This window comes from Stegostoma tigrinum, chromosome 4, assembly GCF_030684315.1.
Source record: "Stegostoma tigrinum isolate sSteTig4 chromosome 4, sSteTig4.hap1, whole genome shotgun sequence".
NCBI lineage: Eukaryota > Metazoa > Chordata > Chondrichthyes > Orectolobiformes > Stegostomatidae > Stegostoma > Stegostoma tigrinum.
In genome coordinates this window covers 96473823-96498193 of record NC_081357.1, presented here as the reverse complement: position 1 = coordinate 96498193, position 24371 = coordinate 96473823, and the positions used below count along the sequence as shown (strand labels likewise).

The window sequence follows — 24371 nt, the reverse complement described above, 5'->3', positions numbered from 1 at the left end:
GACACTGGGTTTGAGGTCTTGATTTTGAGTTTTCTCTCAGCTGCTGAAACTTGTAAATCATTAGTTCCCACATGGACCACTGCTTTTGCATGCCCATCCACCATCCCCCCCTTCAAAATATTCTGCACGCTCTGAGTGATATCCTCTCTCCCAGAACCAGAGAGAGAGTCCTATGCCAGAATTTCAGTTGCAGAAACACTAGCCTGTTCCCTTGACTATTGAATGCCTCTAAACAGAGCCTACTCCTGTCTTACCTGAAAGATTACATCTCGTACATTGCAGTATTCCTTTGGTACTGAACCCGGACTGTCAACATACATCATGTGCTCAGCTCTCTGAATTGAGACTTAATCCACAGTCTACTGACTCAGAGTGGGGTGGTACTGCTGAGCTTAAGCTGACAGCAATATCCAAGGAATGTTGGATTAATAATCTATAAACTTCTGGTGAACCTATAGTTCTAGCACTGTGTAGGTTTGGTTAATAATTACAGAAGAAATCAGCAATAGCTGGAAAAGTTTGAAAAGAAGCACAATGAACACTGAATAAAGGCAATAATAGTTAAATCACTGATATAACCGGAAAAATAGCGAAGATTCATAATAAAAGTATTTTAATTGAGTAGGGGGAATATCAATGAATACTTATTGTGTAGAATAAGGGATAAAAATGAAAAATATAGTGATTGCTGTGGCTCCTCTGGTAGAATTCTCACTTCCGAGTCAGAAAGTGACTCAAGTTCCATTCCAGAATCGTGAGCCAAAAATTTAGCTGGTAACTTCTGTGAAGTGTTAAGGGGACATTGCACTGTCAAAGATGCTGTCTTTCAATTGGATATTAATCTAAGGTCCTATCTGCTCTATCAAATAGACATAAAAGATCCCCAGCATGATCTTGAGAAGAACAGAAGTTTCCACATTGTCCTAACCAATGCTTGTCCTTCAGTCAATATCTCAAAAATAGATTATTTGGTTATTGTCATACTACCGGGTAGGAGACCTTGCAAACTGGCTTCCATCTTTCCTACATTACAGCAGTGATTACACTTCACAAGTATTTGATTAGCTATTGAGCGTATTGGAGCATACTGAGTTTTCAGGCCACTACATAAATGCAGCTTTATCTTTCTCTTAGAAAAAATGTAACGTAAGAATGAGCTACTTGACAACTTATGGAATAGATTGCCACCTTGTGTACAAAATAAGTACTCTGTTGAAGAACAAAAGCTGAAGTTACTGGAAAAGCACAGCAATTCTGGCAGCATCTGCGAAGAAGAGAATCAAAGCTAATCTTTAGGATCCGGTGACCCTTCCTCGTTTTGAGATTTTCCAGCACCACCTTTTGTGTTCCTGATTTACAGCATCCATAGTTCTTTCGGTTTTTACTCTACTGAGTTCAGTGAACGTGTACATCTGAGAGCAAAGTATAGGTGACTGTTCTGCAACTGAATGTGAAATGTTCTATTAAACTTCTGTCTATATCTCTACCCTCGTGCTTTACAGGATATAATATATTTTAGCTAGGAACAACACACAAAACAGCAAAGTCAAATATTCTATAAGTGCAAAAGTGCTAATTAGAAACAATCTGATACACTATCTTCTCAGAAGATCAGAAGTAACGTTGATGTTGAATAGCAGACTTGTGCTTATCATAACTTACTGTCAGCACTGGTAAAACAGAGAAAAAAATTGTGTAACATTGAAACGTATAATAATGTGCAACTGGCTTTGAACATTTAATGTTTTGGTAACTTAATTTCTAGGGCAGTATGGTATGATCCTGTCTCTTACCCAACTTCATGGCAACTGGATCCTACAGAAGGTCCCAATAGAGAGCGACGACGTTTACAGAGATGTTACTTGACCATCCCTAATAAGTACTTGCTCAGAGACCGACAGAAACCAGAAGGTAAAAAGATGTCTTGAATCATATATGCTTTCTGTCACTTTAATTTGTTTGGATTGTCCACATTCTTTTTTGTTTTTGTTGCAGAACCACTGAAACCACCATTGTCATTCTTGTTTGAAGATAAATCTCATTCTTCTTTTTCATCAACTGTGAAGGATAAAGCAACAAGTGAACCAATCAGGTATATTCCTAATCTGACTGCAGTTTTAACTTTCAAAATATTCTTTCTTAAGAGTGTTCATGCAATATGCCTTTGAGAAGAATGTCACAAATTAATGTGTAGCATTTACCTTTTTTGAAAACATAAGTTAGCTTTTCCATTAACAAATGTATTTAGGTTTACAAGTTGCAATAAATTCAAACATGCTTAGTTTTGCGTCTTGAATGAATGAAATTAATATTGGTTATCAGAAGAATAGAAAGAAACCTAATTTAGTCTACTAGCACCATTTCCCTACTTAGTGCAGTCCCTATCATAGTGACACAGTGAATATAAAGCACTCATTTAAAATCACAGCTATACCTTCTGATTCCACATTCAAGTTACTGCTTTGGTCCCTAATGGCTTTACTCTCTCCCCCTGGTTATTCTTTGCCCCCTAATATACTTAGTATATTTTGGATTTTCCAGAATGTTACCTGCTAGTACTTTTTTTAATGTCCCTCCTTCACTCTCCTAATTTCCATTTTTTTTAAGCAACCCTGTGTTGTTGGAGTATGCAATTTTGAGCCTTTGGCATCCATCACAACCTGCCTACATTACTCCCTTGTCCATTCATGCTCATCGCTTGACACTGAGGGTTCTCTGGAATATGTTGACTCTGCACTCTCACTGTTTACCTTTCGAATGTCTTCCATTGCTCCGATGTGGATTTTCCTACAGGCGCTGCCCCGGTTCACTTTGGCCTTCCCCCAGTTCAGAACCTTTATTTACAGTACATCTTTGTACTTATCCATGATGATCTTAAATCTTACTGAACTATGGTCACTAACACTGAAATGCTCTCCCACTACCACATTTACCATATACCATATGATAGCTTAACAGTTTCTACTGGGTGCATGTTATCGGTTTCACCCCTGCCCCAGCCTTTCACACCTCATTTATCTCTGGTAGTTGAAATCACCCTATTATTTTTCTTCATTTTCTGAGATTTGCCATTACGTCTGTTTTTCTATCTCTTCCTGACTGTGGATCTATTGTACATCAATTGCACTTTTTTATTGCAAGTTCTACGTATATGCTGTCATTCGAGGAACCTTATAAGATACAACCATGATCTCATTGAATGGCAGACTTAATGGTTGAATGACCTGCTTCGGTTCCTACTTGTATCGTACACACTTACTGCAGTAATTGACTCCCTAAACAGTAATCCAACACCACCACTTCTTTTACATTTCTTTTCCCCCCACCCAACTAAAGATTCTATTCTATGGAATATTGAACTGTTCTATCTTTCCCTCAACTGTGTATCCATGATAATTATGAGATTACATCCCCACATGTTAATCAATACCCTCAACCCAGCTGTTGCTGATACAAAATAAACCCATCCAAGTCTTGCATTGCTCCCTTATGCTGTAACTTGAACATTTTCACACCGTCTTCCTGGCTGACTTGATCATTCTATACCAGTCTGTGCATTGCCTCCTACCTCTCCACTCTGCATTCTCTTTCCCTGCTAAATTAATTCAAACCCGCACCAACCCCAAAGCTCTCCAAAGATTCTGTTCCGGTTCAAGTACAATCTGCCTGACTTGTAAGGGTCACACTTTCTCCAGAAGCAGGAAATAATAGGAGATATCAACTTCCCAAGTGATTCAGAAATCTAAATCCACCCCACCAGTCTGCTCTAACTCTTCAGCCATGCATTCATCTTTTCTATCCACCTATTCTGCCCATTATTCCTATAGTCATTAGCATATGACACTGTAATCTATTTTAAGATGCTATGTAGCTCCCTAAGTTCTTGTTTTAGGATGTCATTCCTCTTTCTACCTATGTCCCAATGTGAACCAAAATATTTGATTGTTCCCCTTCCCTCTTCAGAAAGCCCTGCAGCCATGTAATGACATCTTTGACCCTGGCCTCAGGGAGGCAACAGAACATCCTTTAGTCATATCTGTGGCATCATGAAGACCTAGCTGTACCCCTTCCACTAATTGTTCCCCCTTTTGTTCTGCTCCCCTTTGAACTGAGTGGACGGCAGCAGATATATAGGAACATCACCACCTGCAAGTTCCCCTCTAAGCCACTCACCATCCTGACTGGGAAATTATATCACTGTTTCTTCACTGTCACTGGGTCAAAATCCTGAAATCCCCTCCCAAAAACACAGCACATGGACTGCAGTGGTTTTCCCTGTCCACTTAGTTCCTCTGGGGAAAACCATTATAAATTGTAAATGGATGAGGGCCAGAGGGCACAGTTTTAAATTGTTTTGAAAAATGAAGCAGGTATGAAGTAAGAAAGTAAGAACTGCCAATGCAGGAGTTAGAGATAACACAGTGTGGAGCTGGAGGAACACAGCAGACCAGGCCGCATCAGAGGAGTAGGATGCTGCCTGGTCTGCTGTGTTCCTCCAGCTCCACACTGTTATCTGTGAGGTGAGAAGAACCTTTTTCATGCAGCAAGTACTTAGGATACAAAATGCACTCTTTGACAGTGTGGTGGAAGCAGATTGAATTGAGACATTTAGGAAGGCATTGGATGATTGTTTCTACTTAACCAAGGTGCAGGGTTCTGGCGAAAAGGCAGGTGATTGAAACAAAGTTTAAAAATTCTCCTGAGTCAGTGCAGATTCAATGGGCAATATGCCATCTCTTGCATCATAACAATTCTGAGATTCTATTCTCATTGCACTGCAACTTTTTTATTCTAAATAGAAATCCAAATTCCTGTTGGATCCAGGATAAAACTTTGTTACAGAAGAAGAGACTCATTGTATTGTGATTACCTTGATTGGTGTTTATCTGACTGAAACCAACATATTGTTTTCTTCGCTAGGTTCATTCGCAAATGCATCAATGTTGCTCCTTCTCGAGAAACAGTTGGTGAACTCCTTTTAGGTTAGTAATCATTGTGAATTTTCCACAAATTGTGACTAGAGCTGTGACCTAAGATATTCAATTGATATAGGGTGTTGACGAAAATATGTTGCTTTTCAGGGGAGTCAGGAATGTATTTTGTTGAGGATAATGCCATTGATGCCTTCGAGCATCCTGTGAGTACACAACCACATTTTAAAAACTAATCTAAAACTGAGAGAACTGCAGCTGCAGACTTCAAACTGTTCAATTGTCATTTTGTGTCTAGTAACATTCTTACTGTTTAAATAAAATGTCAGTAAAGTCAGGTGCAACATTTGAATAAAAATTCTCAAAAATAGTTGGTGATTAGGGAACTAATATAAGTGAGAAGTAGTCTTGAACCACCTTGGCTCAGTTCTGGCACTGTATTCCTGCCTCTAATTCAGAATGAATGTAAATTTAAATCCATAACAGACGAACACCTCTAAAACTGACACTTAAGTGCATTAGTGAAGGAGTCCTACATTGTCAGGCTTTGTCTCAGTTTTGCATGATATTCAGGAGAACATAACGTACAATGACATTATTCAAAGAGGAACAGGGAAGTTGATGTTCTTGTATCTCTATTTTGTTGGAACTAATTAAGATGTCCTGCAAAAATTAAATGACCTGTATAAATGCTTATTTTTTATTATTACTCAGTATTTATGAAATATATAATTTCAGTCTATAATATTTTTGTTTTAAAGAGTTCTGGAGTGGAAACCGAGCCAGCTTCATTCTCCTGGACTTATGAAGAAATTAAAGAGGTTCACAAGCGATGGTGGCAGCTGCGTGACAATGCCTTGGAAATCTTTCTAACCAATGGCAGAACTCTTCTTCTGGCATTTGACAATACAAAGGTATTGGTTTCATTTTCATTTTATTACATGATTTTAGAGATGAGAAGCATAATGGCAGACTGTAGTTACTATTTTTTTCATCCTTCACTCATTCACCCTTCTATCTTTTCTACAAGCCAGTAATTCTTAGCTGAGATGAGATTCTTGGTTTGTGTTCTACAAGAAGCAGATCCTGACCTCATTACAGCTTGGTTCAAACATAGATAAAAGAATTGAACTTGACATGAAGTGAGAGTGACTATCCTTGATATCAAGGCAGCATTTAACTGAATATGGCATCGAGAAGCCCTAGTAAAACTGGAATTAATGAGAATTGGGTGAAGACTGTCCATTGTCTGAAGTCATTACCTCCACCATAAGGTTAGAAGCTGGTATGTCTACTGATGACTGCCCAATGTTCAACATCACTGGCAATGAGCCAGATACCAAAGCAGACTATGTCCATGCAGCACGACCTGGACAACATTGTCTTGATAGTTAGAAAGTAACATTTATGCCAGAAGAGTGCTAGGTAATGACCATGTCCAACAAATGAAAATTCAGTAATTCCCCCTGACATTTATTGACACGACCATTGATTGCTGAATCAACATTCTGGGGATATCATTGACCGGAAACAGAACTGGACGGACCGTATGAAAATTGTGGCTAACAGAGCAAGAAATAAACTGGCAATTCTGTGGCAAGTAATTCGTCTTGTCCACAGTCTACAGTGCACAAGTCTAGGGTGTGATGGTATATTTACCACTTGCCTGGATGAGTACAGCATCAGCACTACTTAAGCTTGAGGTCATCTAGGACAAAGCAGTCAACTTGGCCAGCACTCCCTTTACTACCAGCACACAGTGACAGCAGTGTATATCATCTACAAGATGCACTATAGTAACTCAATATAGCTTCTTTGACAGCACTTTTCAAATTTGTCATCCCTTCCACTGAGTAGGGCATGGTCACCAGATGCATGAGAACTCCACCATCTGTTATGAGTAAACCACTTGCTGTTAATTAAACCGTACAATTATTTCATGCTGCTGAGTGACTGCCTGGGTTTGTCATCTTGCCTACTCCTTTTAATGACGTTGGCTGTCTCAGAGACTTTGTCTAGCTGCTGATTGACTTATAAAGCTGTTAACTGTTGTCATTTTTATTGATTGAGTGATTGTTCATTTAGTTAATTTCGTTTCTTCCTCCTATAGGTCCGGGATGATGTTCATCACAACATTCTTTCTTCCAACCTACCAAATTTGTTAGAATATGGGAACATTTCAGCTCTGACCCAGTTGTGGTGCTCAGGACAGATTACAAATTTTGAGTATTTGACCCATTTGAACAAACATGCAGGTCGCTCCTTCAATGATCTTATGCAGTATCCTGTTTTCCCTTTCGTATTGAGGGACTATTCTAGTGAAATGGTTGACCTAAATGAACCTGCTATTTACAGGTAATTTTTATATATATCCATATGTGCGCGCACACGCGCGCACACACACGCACACCACATTTGTCATGAGATTTATTTCCATTATCAGTCCTCAAATATAACAGTTTCACTGGGTAATTTCTTATGGAATAGAAGAGCTTCTGAGTTACTCATGGTGTCGAGAGACAATGGAATCAGAAACTTGCTGCATTGGGAATTGTTAAATGTATATTTTAGAGTAATTTAACTTCGTGTTGGAGGCTTTGTTTTGATCACAACACAATTTTTTTCAGAAATCTTTTGAAACCCATTGCTGTACAATCCAAAGAAAAGGAAGATCGTTATGTGGATAACTATAAGGTAAACGATTAAAATAAATTATGATCTTTTAAAGTTTGTTAAATTGAGAATTATTCTGAGCTTTTTAAACGGCAAAAGATGATTGGTGTTGGCCAGAGGTTTTTATTTTGATCACTTTAGGCTATATTGCGTTTCATCAAGCACTGTCAAGCTAGATACAACTCATGCCAAGCACAGCTCCTGCTCCGTATTGCTGTACTCGCAGAACAGTTTCCTTTTCTCCTCCATTTGCCAGTTGAGACCTTCACAACTTCATTTCATAAAAGACTTTGACTAAGCAAATACCCCATCAAGTCTAGGCCGAATTTCAGTGCAGACCAAAGGTTAAAAGGTCAGCTTGAGCACGTTACATCCTTGAGTATTTGGCACAATGGTTCAAGATGGTTCGTTGTCATCATCTTGAGAGTATTTAGAGATAAGCAATAAATTTTGGCCTTTTCAGTGTCATACCTGTTACACAAAGAATTTTTTCAATGGATTACCCATTCTTCTCACTGCTCAGTGTTTGCATGGTAACTGGATTAGAACCTAATGTAGAATCTTGGAGCACATGTTAAACCAATTTCACATAAAATCCAAATAAGCAGACCCAGAACTTAAGAGGGTCAAGGTTTACAATGTCTATTCAGTACTTCCAGTATAATATAAATCGACAAAAAAATTACAACAAGACTTGAGAAAAGCAGATTGGTGAATCCACTCTCCATAAGTAATGCCATTTATGCCTAGGCTGCAAAAACATATAATGCTGAATATTTACAAGCTTCCTATATGCCTGTTTACAAGTTATTAGTTTGGAAATGTTATCTATGTTTCTTGATCTAAGAAAAATATGGATTGTACCATATTGATCTAGGTGTTCTTACGACGAGATCTAGGTGTTCTTGTACATCAGTCAATGAAAGCAAGCATGCAGGTACAGCAGGCAGTGAAGAAAGCTAATAGCATGCTGACCTTCATAACAAGAGGAATTGAGTATAGGAGCAAAGAGGTTCGGCTCTTGTTTCTAGTCTAATTTTCCAGTTTCTAAAAGGATGTAACAGATTTGCAGAGAATCATCAATCTGCTGTATATTCACAGCAGCCTCACTCATCACCCAATGTGGCTAAGTAAATGTATTTTTTTTCATGTTAGTATCTAGAGGAGGAATATCGTAAAGGGGCTCAAGAAGATGATCCAATGCCTCCAGTACAGCCGTATCATTATGGGTCTCATTACTCAAACAGTGGAACAGTCTTGCACTTCCTAGTTAGGATGCCACCATTCACCAAAATGTTCCTGGCTTATCAGGGTAAGATCTAACAAACCATAGAGTAGCTGCTGCTCTCATTAAGAGGTGCCGTGTAGGATTAAGATGGAAACAGCAACATGCAGTCTGGTAAAATATTAGAGTTTGAAAACTTTGTAAATATTATAAAATGCATGAGAACGATATGTGTATCTAGGATTTCGAAGGCATTAATGAGAGAATTAATTAATATACTCTTCCTCAAGTATCTAGCAATTTAATTTGCAAAAGAATGTACATCTACTTTTGCTTTTTCTGTTGGAGCTCTGTGTCATCATTGGAGTTTTGTTATCTAAATTCCAAAGTTTTGACAATTTGAAGAATTAAGGCACCAAAATAAGGTCAGTGAAAAGAAATAATTACAAACAAAATAATTTATAGGATGTTGATGATAATGTTTTTATCTGAATGATTGTGCAAAATCTTAAGTCTGTGCAGTCCTAGAGTTAAGTTTGAAATAGTTTCTGAAGTGTGTATAGTTCATAAGTGTGAAGTAATACAATAGAATGGGGGGACGTTATAAACAAAACAGCATAATATAAAGGGACGCAGAAACAGACGCAAATGCAATTGCATAAACGAATCTATCAAAGTGACAGAACAATACAAGAAGGCTGATTTTACAAAAAGGCATATGGGATCCTTGGCATTAGAAGTAGAGGAATAAAGTGGAAAATTACTGCTTAGGGCTCATCTCAAGTATTATGCCCATTTCTTGACACGAAAATCAAGCCTACATTGCAGTTCAGCACTGAGGAACTATTGCATTGTTGGAGGTGTCAGCATTCAAATAAGTCATGAAACAGATCCCCATCTACCTATTTGGTAGATGCAAAAGATTCCAAGGCACCATTTCAGTGAAGACCAGGAAAATTATCCCAGATGTTCTAGTTATTGTTCATTCCTCAACCAACAAGGGGAAGAATATTTAAAAAAAAGAAATTGCTGGGAAAACTCGCAGGTCTGGCAGCATCTGTGGAGAGAATGCTGAGTTAATGTTTCAGGTCCAGCAACCTGTCTTTGGAATGGGTCACAGAAAACATATCTGGTTATTATCACATTTCTGTTTGTGGGAGTTTTATTAAAATAAATTAGTTTCTGTGTTTCCTACATTACAACAATGTCTGTCTAGTTTTTAAAGTTACATAATGTCTGTAAAGCACTTTAAAATGACTAGTGGCCATAAGAAGTTCTATATAAATATAAGCTCTTTCTTTTTACTAGTAATCCTGAATTATGTTCTGTGTTTAGATCAAAGCTTTGATATCCCAGATCGAACATTTCACTCCATGAATACTACCTGGCGTCTATCCTCATATGAATCTATGACTGATGTGAAGGAGCTCATTCCAGAATTCTTTTATCTTCCAGAGTTCTTGGTCAATAGAGAAGGTACATTATAAGTCTATTAGGACCTATAAGCCTAATCGTATATGCAAATATCAGAAACAAAATTTATGTCTTGCATAAAAATGCATTGATTGGTGAAATCTTGCAAAACTTGCATGTTTCAATCATTTTTCATGGTGATGATATGCTACAATGAATATATAATAAGCGTAATATGACTAATGAAGTAACACAAGGTCCTGCTATGAAGTATTCTTCAGTAAAGTACTTAGAAATGTGATGAACAAATCAATGCAGCACAACAAGAGCAGTCTTGTTCTGGACTTCCACAAAACAGTTGCCTGAGAATGGGAGACATGTGTTCTATTGAGCAACTTGATGACTGTTTGTTTGTTTTTAAAGCTATGGTAAGGAACTTAAGCCCTGTGGCCATGTGGTTTTTAATAAAGAAGACGACTGTAGGCTATAAGAAAATTTTGAGGGACCCAGCAAGTGTACGGAATAATAGCAACTGGAGACCACTCTGGTTAGAGGAAGATAATGTATTTGGAGAGATCTAAAACAAAGAAATAAATGCCAGAATACCAAGGATTGTTATAAGAATATTAGGAGAGCTTAGACCATACGTCCATTGCCCACAACAAGTTGATAGTCATCAATAAGATACGAATGTTTAATATAAGAGCAGGGAGGACATGCTAGAACTTAATACACATTATTTAGGCCACAGTTGGAGTACTGCATGCAAGTTTGGTCTTTATTAAAGGAAAGATGTCGTTGTGGTAGAAAGGGTACAGGGTACAGAGAGGATTTATAAGGAAGTTGCCTGGTTAGAGATTTTCAGTTCTGATTGTTTGGGTAAGGTTTAGTAATTTTCTTTGCATAGAAGCTAGGGTAGTGTATAAAATTCAGTGACCTCAATAGAGTTAGTAGAAAGATCCTTTTCCTCTTGACCTGAAAGATCCATAACCAGAGATGTAGATTTCTGATGAGAGGAACTTTCGAGCAGTTCTGAGGAACAAGGTGGTAATGATTTTGAGCTCACTACTTGAAAAGGTAGCAGAAACAGAAGCCTTTATAACATTTAAAAATACTTGGATATGCACTTGAAATGCCGTAACCTACAAGGCCAGAATCAGGAAACCAGGATTAGGTTGGATGGTTATTTCTCTACAGCACAGGTATGATGGCTTTGTGACTGTAAATTTCGATGATTCTGTGATTTTTTTTTCAGTACTATAAGCAAAAGTAACAAGTTCTGTTTTGAGAGCATGTCAAGTAACATTGCCATTTACTATCATACGATGTGTCTGTTGTCATAATCTAACTTGCAGTAAATCCCGTTTGCCCACATCCATGCTCCCTGACCTACAGTGGCTTCCAGTCCAGTATGCCTTGACTTCAAATTTCTTATCCTTGTTTTCAAATTCCTCCAGCTTTAGCCCTCTGTGCAAATTCCAACAGCCTTACAGATATCCGCTTTTCCAATTTAGTCTTTTGCACGGACCCAATTTCCTTCCCTCCACCGTGGGAAGCCATTCCTTCAACTTCACCCTCAAGTTCTGGGAATTCCTTCCCTAAACCCGTGCTTCCCCTGTCTTTCTCTTAAGACATTCCTTAAAACTGTCATCTTAGTTCAAACTTTAGGTCACCTACTGTAATATCTCTTGTTTATTTAGTGCCTTACTTTGTTTGATTATTCGCCTGTGAATCACCATGGGATATTTTACTATGTTAAAGATGCAATATAAATGCAAATCATTACTGCTGTGTCAAATGAATTTAGTTAGCTTTTAAGTTGCTGAACTAGACGATGTTATTGCAATGATAATTAAATCATGCTATACTTAATTCTTTTAACAAATATAAACTTTGCGGCCTGTGAAATGATTAAATCCATTTAGAGTAGTAATACTTTGTTTCCCACATACTACTTTATGCTGTTAATCAATGAATCACTATATAGCACATGTCGTAAAATAGGTTTTGTTTTCAGGTTTTGATTTTGGGATGCGGCAGAATGGAGAAAGAGTAAATCATGTAAACCTTCCACCGTGGGCTCGTAATGACCCCCGATTGTACATTCTAATTCATCGCCAAGCCTTAGAATCTGATCATGTTTCCCAAACAATTTGCAATTGGATTGATTTGGTGTTTGGAAACAAACAAAAGGGCAGAGCTGCAGTTCAAGCTATCAATGTCTTTCATCCTGCAGTAAGTCTACACCTCTCTCAACTTACAAATCATTATGAACCAGCTATCAAATGTACGGGGAGCTAAATGTTTTATGAACATTTGTCTTAAATGTCCTTGGTCATGTCATAGTATTAAAAATAATTGGAAATATAATGCATGTGGAAAAATACATTACAATTACATATTAAAAAGCACTGAAAATGAAAAGATATTGCATTTTAAAATGTTATGTGGAGTTAATTCATCTTCAGAGGTTGATTGAAGCACTTCAAATGCTTAAACAATTTTGTTTCATTTTTGAGCTCCCCAAGGTGCATCTGCTCATTACGGCCAGAATTTGGAGGCCAACTCTGGCAGCACAGTGGCTCAGTGGTTAGCATTGCTGTCTCAGCGCCAGGGACCTGGGTTCAATTCTAGTGCCGGGTGACTGCCTGTCTGTGTGGAGTTTCACATTCTCCCAGTGTCTGTGTTGGTTTCCTCCCACAATCCAGAAATGTGCAGATTAAGTTAATTAGCCATGCTATATTGCCCTTGGTGTCCAGGGATGTCCAGGCTAGGTGGGTTAGCCATGGGGGAATGCAGGGTTACAGGGGGAGAGGGTGGGAGGTGGGGTTCTGGGCAGGATGCCCTTCAGAGGGTCAGTGTGGGTGTAATGGACTGAATGACCTACTTCCACACTGGAGAGATTCTATGAACTGCATGAATAAAATTAGTTTCTCCTCCTTCTGGATTTGCATCATCAGTGCTCCAAAACATAACACTGCTCTATCTAGTTTGAAAGTGTTTGGTTTTGTTTTGGTTAGAAGTAAACTATAATGTTCTTTGATTAGGACTGGTGTATATTTTTCCATAAAAATACTTCATATGCTAAGAGCTAAGTACAGTTTCCCCCAATAGGTATATTTTGCAGTGTTTTCCAAATGGGAAGACAAATGACCTGCTCTTTTCTAATCGATGCTTCTTCCTCTTAATCTTTCTCAATATTTCAGGTCACAGTGAAATAATATGAAGAATGGTGAATTTTAACTTTGAAATTACTTCCATGTTACTACTGTGTATATTGCATGCACGTTATGAGGCAAGGAATTGGGATAACCGGGTAGCTCTTTCAAAGAGCTAACACAGGCATTTTGGGGGTTAAATGGTTTCCTATGCTATATGATTGTAAAATAATATAGTATTGACATCATGGTGGTGTGATTTTTATCTTGTTTGGATTTATTACTTTAACATAGTGTAGTTTTCTTCACAACTGATGTGATATCTGTACTAATAATTGGCAGTTACAATTTGAGAATTGATTCAATTGTAAATTGGACAAATGTTAATCCACAGTTCTACTGACTGGTCAGTATAATACATCCCTGAGTAGCACCCAGAACAACTGCTGCAACTGGGACTTTTAAGGGAAACTTTGCATGGAGATAGGGAAATAAATTTACTAAAATTCAAACAGAAATTCTTTAAGTACTCAGCATTTCAGGCACAACCTCTGGAGAGAGGAACAGTTTTTGGACTGAATTGTTCAGTTGAGTTGCAATCTGATTTCACCCACATCTCAGCTACCTATATTTGACCATGGTGGGACTTTCACCATGATCATCCTGCCGTCATTAAATTAAAAGGCCACCCTCAGGAAGCAATGTACATTTACGGATGATGGGAAGACCAGGGAAGCAGGTCCATCGATTCCTCCCACTTCCTACAGACAAAGGGGGTGGCCATGGGTACCCGCATGGGCCCAAGCTATGCCTGCCTCTTTGTAGGTTACATGGAACAGTCCCTCTTCCATACCTCCACTGGCCCTAAATCCCACCTGTTCCTCCGTTACGTTGATGACTGTATCGGCACCACCTCGTGCTCCCAAGAGGAGCTCAAACAGTTCATCCACTTCACCAACACCTTTCACCCCAACCTCAAGTTCACCTGGACCATCTCCAACACATCCCTCACCTTCCTGGGCCCCTCTGTCTCCATCTCAGGCAACCACCTAGAAATCAATGTCCATTTCAAGCCCACCGACTCCCACAGCTACCTAGAATACACCTCCGCCCACCCACCTTCCTGCAAAAATTCCATCCCCTATTCCCAATTCCTTTGCCTCTGCCACATCTGCTCCCAGGATGAGGCATTCCACTCCCACGCATCCCAGATGTCCTCGTTCTTCAAGGACTGCAACGTCTCCCCTGCAGTGGTTGAGAATGCTCTTGACCGTGTCGCCCACATTTCCCGCAACTCATTCCTCAGCCCACAATAACCGCCAAAAGAGAATCCGCCTTGTCTCATATAACACCCCACCAACCTCTGGATACAACGCATCATCTTCCGACACTTCCGCCATCTACAATCCAACCCACCACCAAAGACATTTTTCCTTCCCCACACTTGTCTGCCTTCTGGAGAGACCACACTCTCCGGCACTCGCTTATCAGCTCCACGCTCTCCTCCAACCCCACCACACCCGGCACTTTCCCCTGCGACTGCAGGAAGTACTACAATTGCCCCCACACCACCTCCCTCACCCCCATCCCAGGCCTCAAGCAGATGTTCACCTGTACATCTGCCAATATGGTATACTGCATCCGTTGTACCCGTTGTGGCCGCCTCTACATTGGGGAAACCAAGCAGAGGCTTGGGGACCGCTTTGCAGAACACCTACGCTCGGTTCGCAATGAACAACTGCACCTCCCAGTCTCGAACCATTTTAACTGCCCCTCCCATTCCTTAGACAACATGTCCATCCTGGGCCTCCTGCAGCGCCATAATGATGCCACCCGAAGGTTGCAGGAACAACAACTCATATTCCGCTTGGGAACCCTGCAGCCCAATGGTATCAACGTGGATTTCACAAGCTTCGAAATCTGCCGCTACTGCATCCCAAAACCAGCCCAGCTCATCCCCGCCTCCCTAACCTGTTCTTCCTCTCACCTATCCCCTCCTCCCACCTTAAGCTGCACCTCCATTTCCTGTCTACTAACCTCGTCCTGCCCCCTTGAACTGCCCGTCCTCCCCGGACTGACCAATCCCCTCCCTACCTCCCCACCTATACTCTCCTCTCAACCTATCTTCTCCTCTATCCATCTTCGATCCGCCTCTCCCCCCTCCCTATTTATTTCAGAATCCTCTCCCCATCCCCCTTTTCGGATGAAGGGTCTAGGCCAGAAATGTCAGCTTCTGTGCACCTGAGATGCTGCTTGGCCTGCTGTGTTCATCCAGCTCCACACTTTGTTATCTCGGATTCTCCAGCATCTGCAGTTCCCATTAGCTCTGTGGTATCTGCCTGGGAAACTTGCAGAAGCCTTGCAAAAAGTTTTTATATTAGAAAGGTGAGCACAGCCTCACTGTCTGGCCATCATTGTGGACGGAAATCTCTCCCATGGGTTGGCTCGTTGCTGCAGCTGTGATCTTCATGTTTGATTAAGTCTGTGCTGTGATGACCAAATTGCTGGTCTTTGGTGAGCGCTGAGTCGACATCAGGAAGATGTGAATGATGCCATCACCTTTCTTCCAAATGGTTCATCAATGGGCCTAATTGACTGTATGGTACTGATTTGGCCCTGCTTTGAGCATGATCATCCAGAGATTGAAATGTCTCAGGTGGTCGACCTGAAGATCTACATCACAAATTTGCTCATAGTATCTTTTCTTAACCTGCCTGTACAAAACTGGGAAAATTCAGCACATTGTTTCAGGTCGGTGACTTTTTCATTTCCAGCCAGTTTCCATTGCAATGATTGGAGATCTCTGCTATCTAGAACATAGAACATAGCACAGTACAGGCCCTTTGGCCCTCGATGTTGTACCGACCTGTCATACCGATCTCAAGCCCATCTAACCTACACTATTCCATGCACGTCTATCTCTTATGATGATACTATGGCTTTGAGAGGTTATTTTTGTTTTTTTTTACAAAGAGAGGATTTGATATGGAGGAGATGAGCTGGCTAGTGAAGGCCCATGAAGTAAACCAGCATGGAAGGCATTGGGTTTTTTAAATGTTGAAACAATAGAAACAGCCTGGCTGCGTGTGGCTAGCTCTCAGACCAGGGTTTTTAGGTTTAGGCAGTTGCTGTTGGAGCCTCAACAGACTTAGAAGCTCCTGAAATTTTGAAGAAGTAGGATTTATCCTTTTATCTCCTCAGTTACAACTAGAAACGGGTTTCTCTGCTTTGCTGGGTTACCTGTGAGCCAAATATGTTTTTCTGAATTTGGCTTTTTGCCAAGGGATGTGTTTATGGGATGTTACTATATTGGAACAGTTAATTAGTAATACTTAACTGTATTTATTATTCAGTTAAGTTTTCCAGTAGAGTAATTCTAAGTTCATTCTTTGTATTTTTAACTATAGTATTTAAATAAATTGTGTTTTGCTTAACATCACGTAGTTTGACCAGTTGAATTGCATCTGAAACACAGCATGTTATGTTTGCCTTGAAAATAAGAAACATTTAGGGTCTAGGCTACCTTAAAATATTTTGAGGTGGGGATCTTCTTCGCCCCAAACCAAGCTGAATCCACCTTGGTATTTAACCAGCCTTGGGTTGGAATCAAGCTGCTCCATCACTGGTGGGCTCCAAGCTGGAGAATGGCCTTCATGATTCACTATACTGCCAGGTGAATATAAGATTGTACTGATATGCAATTAATCCAAACACATAATAAATTGAGAAAGTCAAAAATATAATAAGTACATTTTCTTCAGTTGCCTCTTAATGTCATGCCCTTCATAGAACTGATCTTTGCATTTGAAAACCAATAAGAATAGGAATAAATTATATTTGATTTTATAACTACCTTGATTCATATTTTTTGATAGACATACTTTGGTATGGATGTGTCAGCTGTTGAAGACCCGGTTCAAAGACGAGCCCTGGAGACTATGATTAAGACCTATGGGCAGACCCCTCGGCAGCTCTTCACAACCACCCATCCATCTAGACATGGGCCTAGACACTCAATGGAGGGGGAGCTGCCTGCAGCTATGGGTCTCCTCGTGCAGTTTGCTTTCAGAGAGAGCAGAGAGCAAGCCAAGGAAGTTGTCTACCCGGTATTATGACCTTGTCTGTTCTAAGTGGTGTTTCAGTTTTCAAATTTAGAAGCAGTTGAGTTTTCCTTAGAATTTCTTATGGAATAGGCATGATGGTCCAGCTGTTCTCACCCTGCTTGCCAGTTTTAAATGTTGTATGTATTTGTAATTACTCTGCTTTTCAATAGAAAATGCATCTCTACTGTTTAAAGCAAAAAATGATGATCCCGCAGCTGGTTTTTTAATTCTTAGTGAACTGAGCATTTTCCAAATTGTTTGCTTTCTCTGTTCCCTTTTTTGCTAGGTTTCTTTTAGATAGGTTGAATAAAAATTATATAACCAGAGGAAACGATTATCAATTGATACATAAATACTTTGCTCTTCAAGGTGAAGAATTTCATTCATTTAAAACCCTGACAAAATTTAAGCAGCTAATTATCAATGATATAGTTTCCAGGCTTGGTGATTACTAGTAGCATAATATTGTTAACCATAAATGAGCGTCCTTTTCAGATAAAAATGCTCAGAGGTCTGCATGAATTGATCCATTGTTTATTCTAATGTGTGGCCTCTATCTCAGAGTCCTCTGCCATGGATTCAAGGACTGAAGTGGGGCGAGTATGTGGGATCTCCCAGTGCACCAGATCCTGTAGTTTGCTTCAGTCAACCCCATGGAGAACAGTTTGGATCGCTATTAGCATTGCCAACCAGAGCAATTTGTGGTCTGTCAAAGAAGTTTTGCCTTATGATGATATACAGTAAGGAGCAAGGTATAGAATAGATTTATAACTTTTCTTCTCTGCACAAATATTTCAGGAATTTATATTCAGCAGAAAAGCAGGTCATTCAGCCGAAGGCCCTAATTGGTCTAGACTTGGGTTTATGCACCACTCAAGCCGCTTCCCACATTTTCTTCATCTGACAGTTTCAGCATGTCTTTTATCCTATCTCTCTCTCACATTTATCTAGAACCCCTTTAAATGCTTTTTGCTGTTTGCAACAACTAATCTATGTAGCAATGAGTGCCACTTTAAAATCACATTCTGAGCTACTTTTGAAATTATTTTCCCTAATTTTGGTCGCCACCATCTCTTTCCCCCCCCCCCCCCCCATTGTTGTCAGTGCACCTCTCTGTATTGTAGCCTATTGAACCCCTTTCATAACATTAAGTACCTTTATCACGTTACACCCCATCCATGCCCAAACAAAATGTCTCTTCTATGAAAAAGGGCCTCTATCTTTAGTTTTTCCTGATAGTTATACTTTCTCAGGTCTGACATCTTGTCTGTTTCCAATTTAATTTTAGGGGTTCGGAGTATGCACAGTACGGACATCCAGTGGTCAGCCATTTTGAGTTGGGGTTATGCCGATAACATGCTAAGACTGAAAAGCAAACAAAGTGAGCCCCCCATCAACTTCATCCAGTGCTCTCCCTTACATCAGGTATGAAGTATATTCCATAAAGTAGGCCTTTATTTTAGTTTTCAAAGCATTTGGAACTTCCTCATAATATGCTTTTTAATCAACCATGGTAGAAATAAGGAAAAAAGACGTGTAACAGAAATTGGATACTTTTAATGGTGACACGTACCAAGTTTATTTAGGGAATTATTTTTAATCTGGTATAAATTGCTTGGTTCCCCTCTTATCTGTCCACTGAAAGTATTTACAGCAATGACTTCTCTTCATGTACCTGCATCATTATCTTCACAATCCTTCCTCTTACCCAACATCAGGCTGCTCCCTTGCAACATCATTCATATACATAGACACTTATGGATGTTATTCTAAACCTTAATAAATCACTGGTTAGGCCTAAGCTGTATGCTGTGGGCTACTCTGGGAACACACTTTTTAGGAAAGATGTCCAGGTTTTGAAGCGGATTTACCAGAATTACCCAGAGATGAGAACTAAGTTCTAGCTTAATGCCCTCCTTGAATTACCTGAGACGTAGGAACTTCATGGCTTTTGACATAAACATCAAAGCCAATTAGAGCCAAATTGCCAGTTTTGTTTTCTTCCATAATTCAAATTATTGCGACAGAAATAATTCCTGTTTTTGCCTTGAGTGCAAGACAAGAAACTTCAGCAACTTGTATCACTCTTCAGCAATATTCAAATTCAATATGAGGACAACTTAGAGACCAAGGATCATTCTCCATGAAGCAGAAAGGGTTAGGGGATAGGAGCTAAAGCAGGTTGCAAATTAGCAAAGTTTTTGACATACTAAAGAGGGAGAAACTGTTTTCATTAGCAGAAAACACAGGTTTAACATAATTCATAAGAAGCTTTAGTGGCCTAAAAAATTGTTTTATGCAGAAAATTGTTATGATCTAAAGCACTGCCCAAAAGTGTAATGAAAGCAAATCAATAATTTCAAAAAGAGTTGGATATATGTTGGGGGAAAAATGTAGGTTAATGGAAAAAGAATAGCGCATGGTATCAGAAGAATAGTGCGTTCATGTAGCCAGCATAGGGATGATAGGTCAAATGGCCCTTTGCGTTGTCATTCTATCATTCTACGAACATGCAAATGTATCATGATGATACCAAACATTAGTTCTGCACTAACCACTCAACTTATGTGGCTTTTCACATAGTCATTGTTAATATATCTAATCTTTTGATAACATGCTGAACAAAAGACAGATGAGATATAGATTCAAAGCTTTTATATTTTACAGAAGTTCATAATATCTTGAGAGAAATATCTTAGGATTATAGTCTCGTGTCGATTCTGATTGTAAATCGTCCATCCGATGGCTCCTTTTCAGGTTACAAGTTGTGCGTGGGTGCCTGACAGTTGTCAGCTCTTTACTGGCAGTAAGTGTGGAGTGGTTACTGCATACTCTAACAGATTTACCAGCAGTATGGTATGTATACAAAAACATTTGTGTGTGTGTGTGTGTGTGTGTTCTGAGGTGCCCATCTAGGCTGTCATCACTAACTGCTTACAGGCAACCATCTAACAACTCTAATCTACTCCTGACCTTCCCACTCAGCCCACATCTCCTTCCCAACTCATTCCACTTACTCTAGACCCTGTGGACTTTGTCAGTGGATGAGCTATCACTGTTTTTCTCACCATCTTCCTCTAGAGAGTTTATTCATTCATGAACAATGTCTTTGTAATCTATGAGCTTCGTGTGGGTGATTATGTCAACATCATGGCCTTGATTAAAATATATCTGACGGATAATTATATCATTCTTCTAGCTGAAACACCCCTACTTGTCTATACCTTTCCCATATTACCTCAACCGAAGGGTCTAGGCCCGAAACATCAGCCTTCCTGCTCCTATGATGCTGCTTGGCCAGCTGTGTTCATCCAGCTCTACACCTTGTTATCTCAAGATCCTCCAGCATCTGCAGTTCCTGTTATCTCCAACCACTGGAATAGTGGCATTGTTCTTATCACCAAGTCTCACTATGGTCAGTTCCATTAGTCCTCCAGCACATTGCCCTCCTTTGAGGATTCTGTCTTATTCCACTCCCTCACCTCTCATTTAAAGATTGGTTCTTCAATACACATTCAAGTACCATGTTGTTTTTCTCATCCAAATTAATTTCACCCTCCAATTTAATCATTATCCCCCAGTACTCCATGCATCTCTCCATCTACATAAACTCTGAGACCCCAATTCATGCCATCCAATTGGCATCACCATCTCTTAGCCTCATTATTTCCATTGTATCAATCATTGTGAGGTCATCACTAACCAGTTTCTTATAAAGCACTCCACCTGCATCACATCCCACTTTGTCTACCTTCTGTGTTTGTCCCTGAAAATCTGTTTCTACCTTTACTGAATGCTGGTTGTCTGTCCTGTAGATCTCCATCAGCATACCATTTCTGAAGCTAATGATCTGCTTAGCCACATCTTTACCTCAAACTATGATGTAATCATCTTCATTAAAACCATTGCGCTTGCTGTCTGATCCTGGCTATTCGATTTCACAAGCTTCAAAATCTACCCCCCCTCCGGATTCCTAAACCAGCGCAGCTCGTCCCCGCCTCCCTAACCTGTTCTTCCTCTCACCTGTCCCCTCCTCCCACCTCAAGCTGCACCTCCATTTTCTACCTACTAGCCTCATCCCATCCCCTTGACCTGCCCATCCTCCCTGGACCGACCTATCCCCTCCCTAACCCCCCACCTACACTCACCTCTACTGGCTCCATCCCTGCCCCTTTAACTTGTCTGTCTCCTCTCCACCTATCATCTCCTCTATCCATCTTTGATCCACCTCCCCCTTCTCCCTATTTATTTCAGAACCCTCTCCCCTCCCCCCTTTTCTGATGAAGGGTCTAGGCCCGAAACGTCAGCTTTTGTGCTCCTAAGATGCTGCTTGGCCTGCTGTGTTCATCCAGCTCCACACTTTGTTAGCCCTGGAATAGCCCTCATCTGCACTCCCTTAAATCCAAGGGATGTAGAGTAGATGCAGGCTGCCACTGTGACACAAGATCCTCCTCCACTGTTGTACAATTTGGTGCTGACTTATCTACTCTGATCTCACTTGCCAGCCCAAGGCGTGAATCTTATGACACACAGTGTGTTCATCCAAGTACCTTTTTAAAGGTTATGAGAATTCCTGTCTCGACTGCCCTCCTACAGAGTGCATTTTAGATTCCCACCTCCCTCTGGGTAAAAAGCTTTTTCCTCAAATCCCTGTAAACCTCGAATCCTTCACATGAACATTTTAGCCCCCCTTGTTACTGACCCTTCAACCAAAGTTCCTATTAACCTGTCAATGCCCTTCATAGTCTCATATGCATCAATCAGGCCCCCCCCCCCCCCCCCCAACTCCTCAGTGTTCACTGCTCTGAAGAAAACAACCCAAATCTATCCATCCATCCTTCATAGCTAAAATGCTCCATCAAAGGCAATATCCTAGTGAATTTCCTCTGCATTCCCCCAAGTAGAATCACATCATTCCAACAGTGTGGTGACTAGAATGCACACAGTATTCCAGCTGTGGCCTAGCCAAAGTTTTATTCAGCTCCAACACGATCTCCCAGCTTTTTATAATCTATAAAGGCAAGTGTCTCATGCGCCTTCTTAACCACCATGTTAACCTGTCCTCCAGCTTTAGGGATTTGTGAACAAGCACCCAAGATCCCTCTGTTCCTTTGAGCTTCCTAATGTGCTACCATTCATTGAGGACCCTTGTCTTGTTGCTTATTCCAAAGTGCATCACCTCACACTTCCCAGGGTTAAATTCCATCTGCCCATGTGACCAATCCGTCAAGATCTTATTGTAACCTGAGGCTGCCTTACGTATTAAAAACTCAGCCCAGTCTTTGTGTCATCTGCAAACTTACTTAGAATCCCCGGTCCCCCACACACGCACAAACATGTCCGTATGCCCACATAAGCACACACGCGCACACATTCTCAGATACAGAATGATAAGGAACCCAGCATTGACCTCTGTGTCATGGACACCAGCCTCCAGTCACACAAACAGCCTCTACCACCACCACCTGTCTCCAACCACTAAGCACATTTTGGATCCAGCTTGGCAAGTTACCCTGGACCCCTCAAGTGCTTTTATCAGGCTCCTATGTGGGACATTGTCAAAGGCCTTGCCGAAATCCATTTAAACTACATCAACTGTATAACCCTCATATACATCCCTCATCCAGTTGGAGAATTCTCTCCAATAATTTCCCTGTAACTGATGTGTGCTCAGTAGTCTTAATTCCCAGCTTTATCCCTACCACCCTTCTTGAAAGGTGGAACCATATTAGCTGTAGTCTGGTTGTCTGGCACCTCCCTTCTGGCCAGGGAGGAATTAAAAATTTGGATCAGAGCCCCTGCAATTTCTTCCTCTCCTCCCATAGTAGTTCTCTTCTCGTTCCTGCAAGGTTAGATCTAGTGTTTCATCACCTATTTCCGTCTGTGTACTGCCACTTGGTACCATTTTTGAAAATACGTCATCAGTTCCATGTTGCACTCTGACAACACCAAATCTGCCTTACCATCACTTTTGACCTCTCTGCTGTCTGTAATATTGTCAGACAGCTTATCAGGTCTGCGTCACTGGATAAAGAGAAATTTCATTAACTATTGGAATAACCAAAGCCTTTGCCCCAGACCCCAACACAAGCTCTGTTCTCTGGTCACTGATTCCATCTCTTTCTCTAACAAGCATCTGAGGTGGAATCAGGCTCTTTTCTGATTTGGTGTCATATTTTACCATGCGAGAACCTTTCAAGCACACATCTACAACATGTCATTCTTTTCCAGATCCAAAGCATCACCTGACTTCACACCTGCCTCAATTCATCTGCTGCTGAAACCCTCACCCAAGCCTTTGTTACTGCTAGATGAGCTTATTCCAATGAGGTCTGAGCCAGACTCCCATCTTGTACCAACTAAACTGAAGTCAGCAAAATCTCTGCAACTCATGTCTCAACTCAGGCTTAAATCCTGTTCTTTCCATGTGTTCGCTGACCTACTATAACTCTCAGTTCCCAACCTGACATCCCTTCCCCAGTATCTACACTTCTCTAATACAGTGATATTGAGAACTCTCAATTTTAATGGCTCCACCATAGGGACTGTGCTTTCAGTTGCTCACGTCCTCAAACTCTTGAATATCTCCCTACATGTCTCTTCTTCTATTTCATCCTTAAGACCTATTTCTTTAACTGAACTTGTATTCGTGTGCCATTAAAACGCTTATGTGGCTTGTTGTATCTTGTTATTAAAACGCTTATATAAAAGGTTTGGAGAAATTTATTACGTTAAAGACCCTGTATAAATACAAGCTGTTGTTGAATCAGATGATTGTGTGCTGCAGCCATGCTCCAGTACTTCATGTATTCCTGTCAACGCAGTACAGAGGAAATGCTGCACTGTCAGAGATGTTGTCTTTCAAATG

At 40.4% G+C, this 24371-nt stretch overlaps 1 protein-coding gene across 2 annotated transcripts in view; it reads left to right on the top strand.

Moving 5' to 3' along the window:
- The window catches only part of lyst (lysosomal trafficking regulator), a 298945-nt gene that overhangs the window by 257988 nt on the left and 16586 nt on the right, over positions 1-24371 (top strand). For both annotated transcript variants that reach the window (XM_059645552.1, XM_048530826.2), the window contains 14 exons: positions 1766-1911; positions 1996-2092; positions 4921-4982; positions 5082-5137; positions 5693-5845; positions 7042-7286; positions 7559-7625; positions 8760-8916; positions 10165-10305; positions 12260-12477; positions 17276-17506; positions 18066-18255; positions 18792-18928; positions 20261-20359. In XM_059645552.1, the coding sequence (XP_059501535.1) occupies positions 1766-1911; positions 1996-2092; positions 4921-4982; positions 5082-5137; positions 5693-5845; positions 7042-7286; positions 7559-7625; positions 8760-8916; positions 10165-10305; positions 12260-12477; positions 17276-17506; positions 18066-18255; positions 18792-18928; positions 20261-20359 (1999 nt within the window). The remainder of the gene's footprint in view (positions 1-1765; positions 1912-1995; positions 2093-4920; positions 4983-5081; positions 5138-5692; positions 5846-7041; positions 7287-7558; positions 7626-8759; positions 8917-10164; positions 10306-12259; positions 12478-17275; positions 17507-18065; positions 18256-18791; positions 18929-20260; positions 20360-24371) is intronic.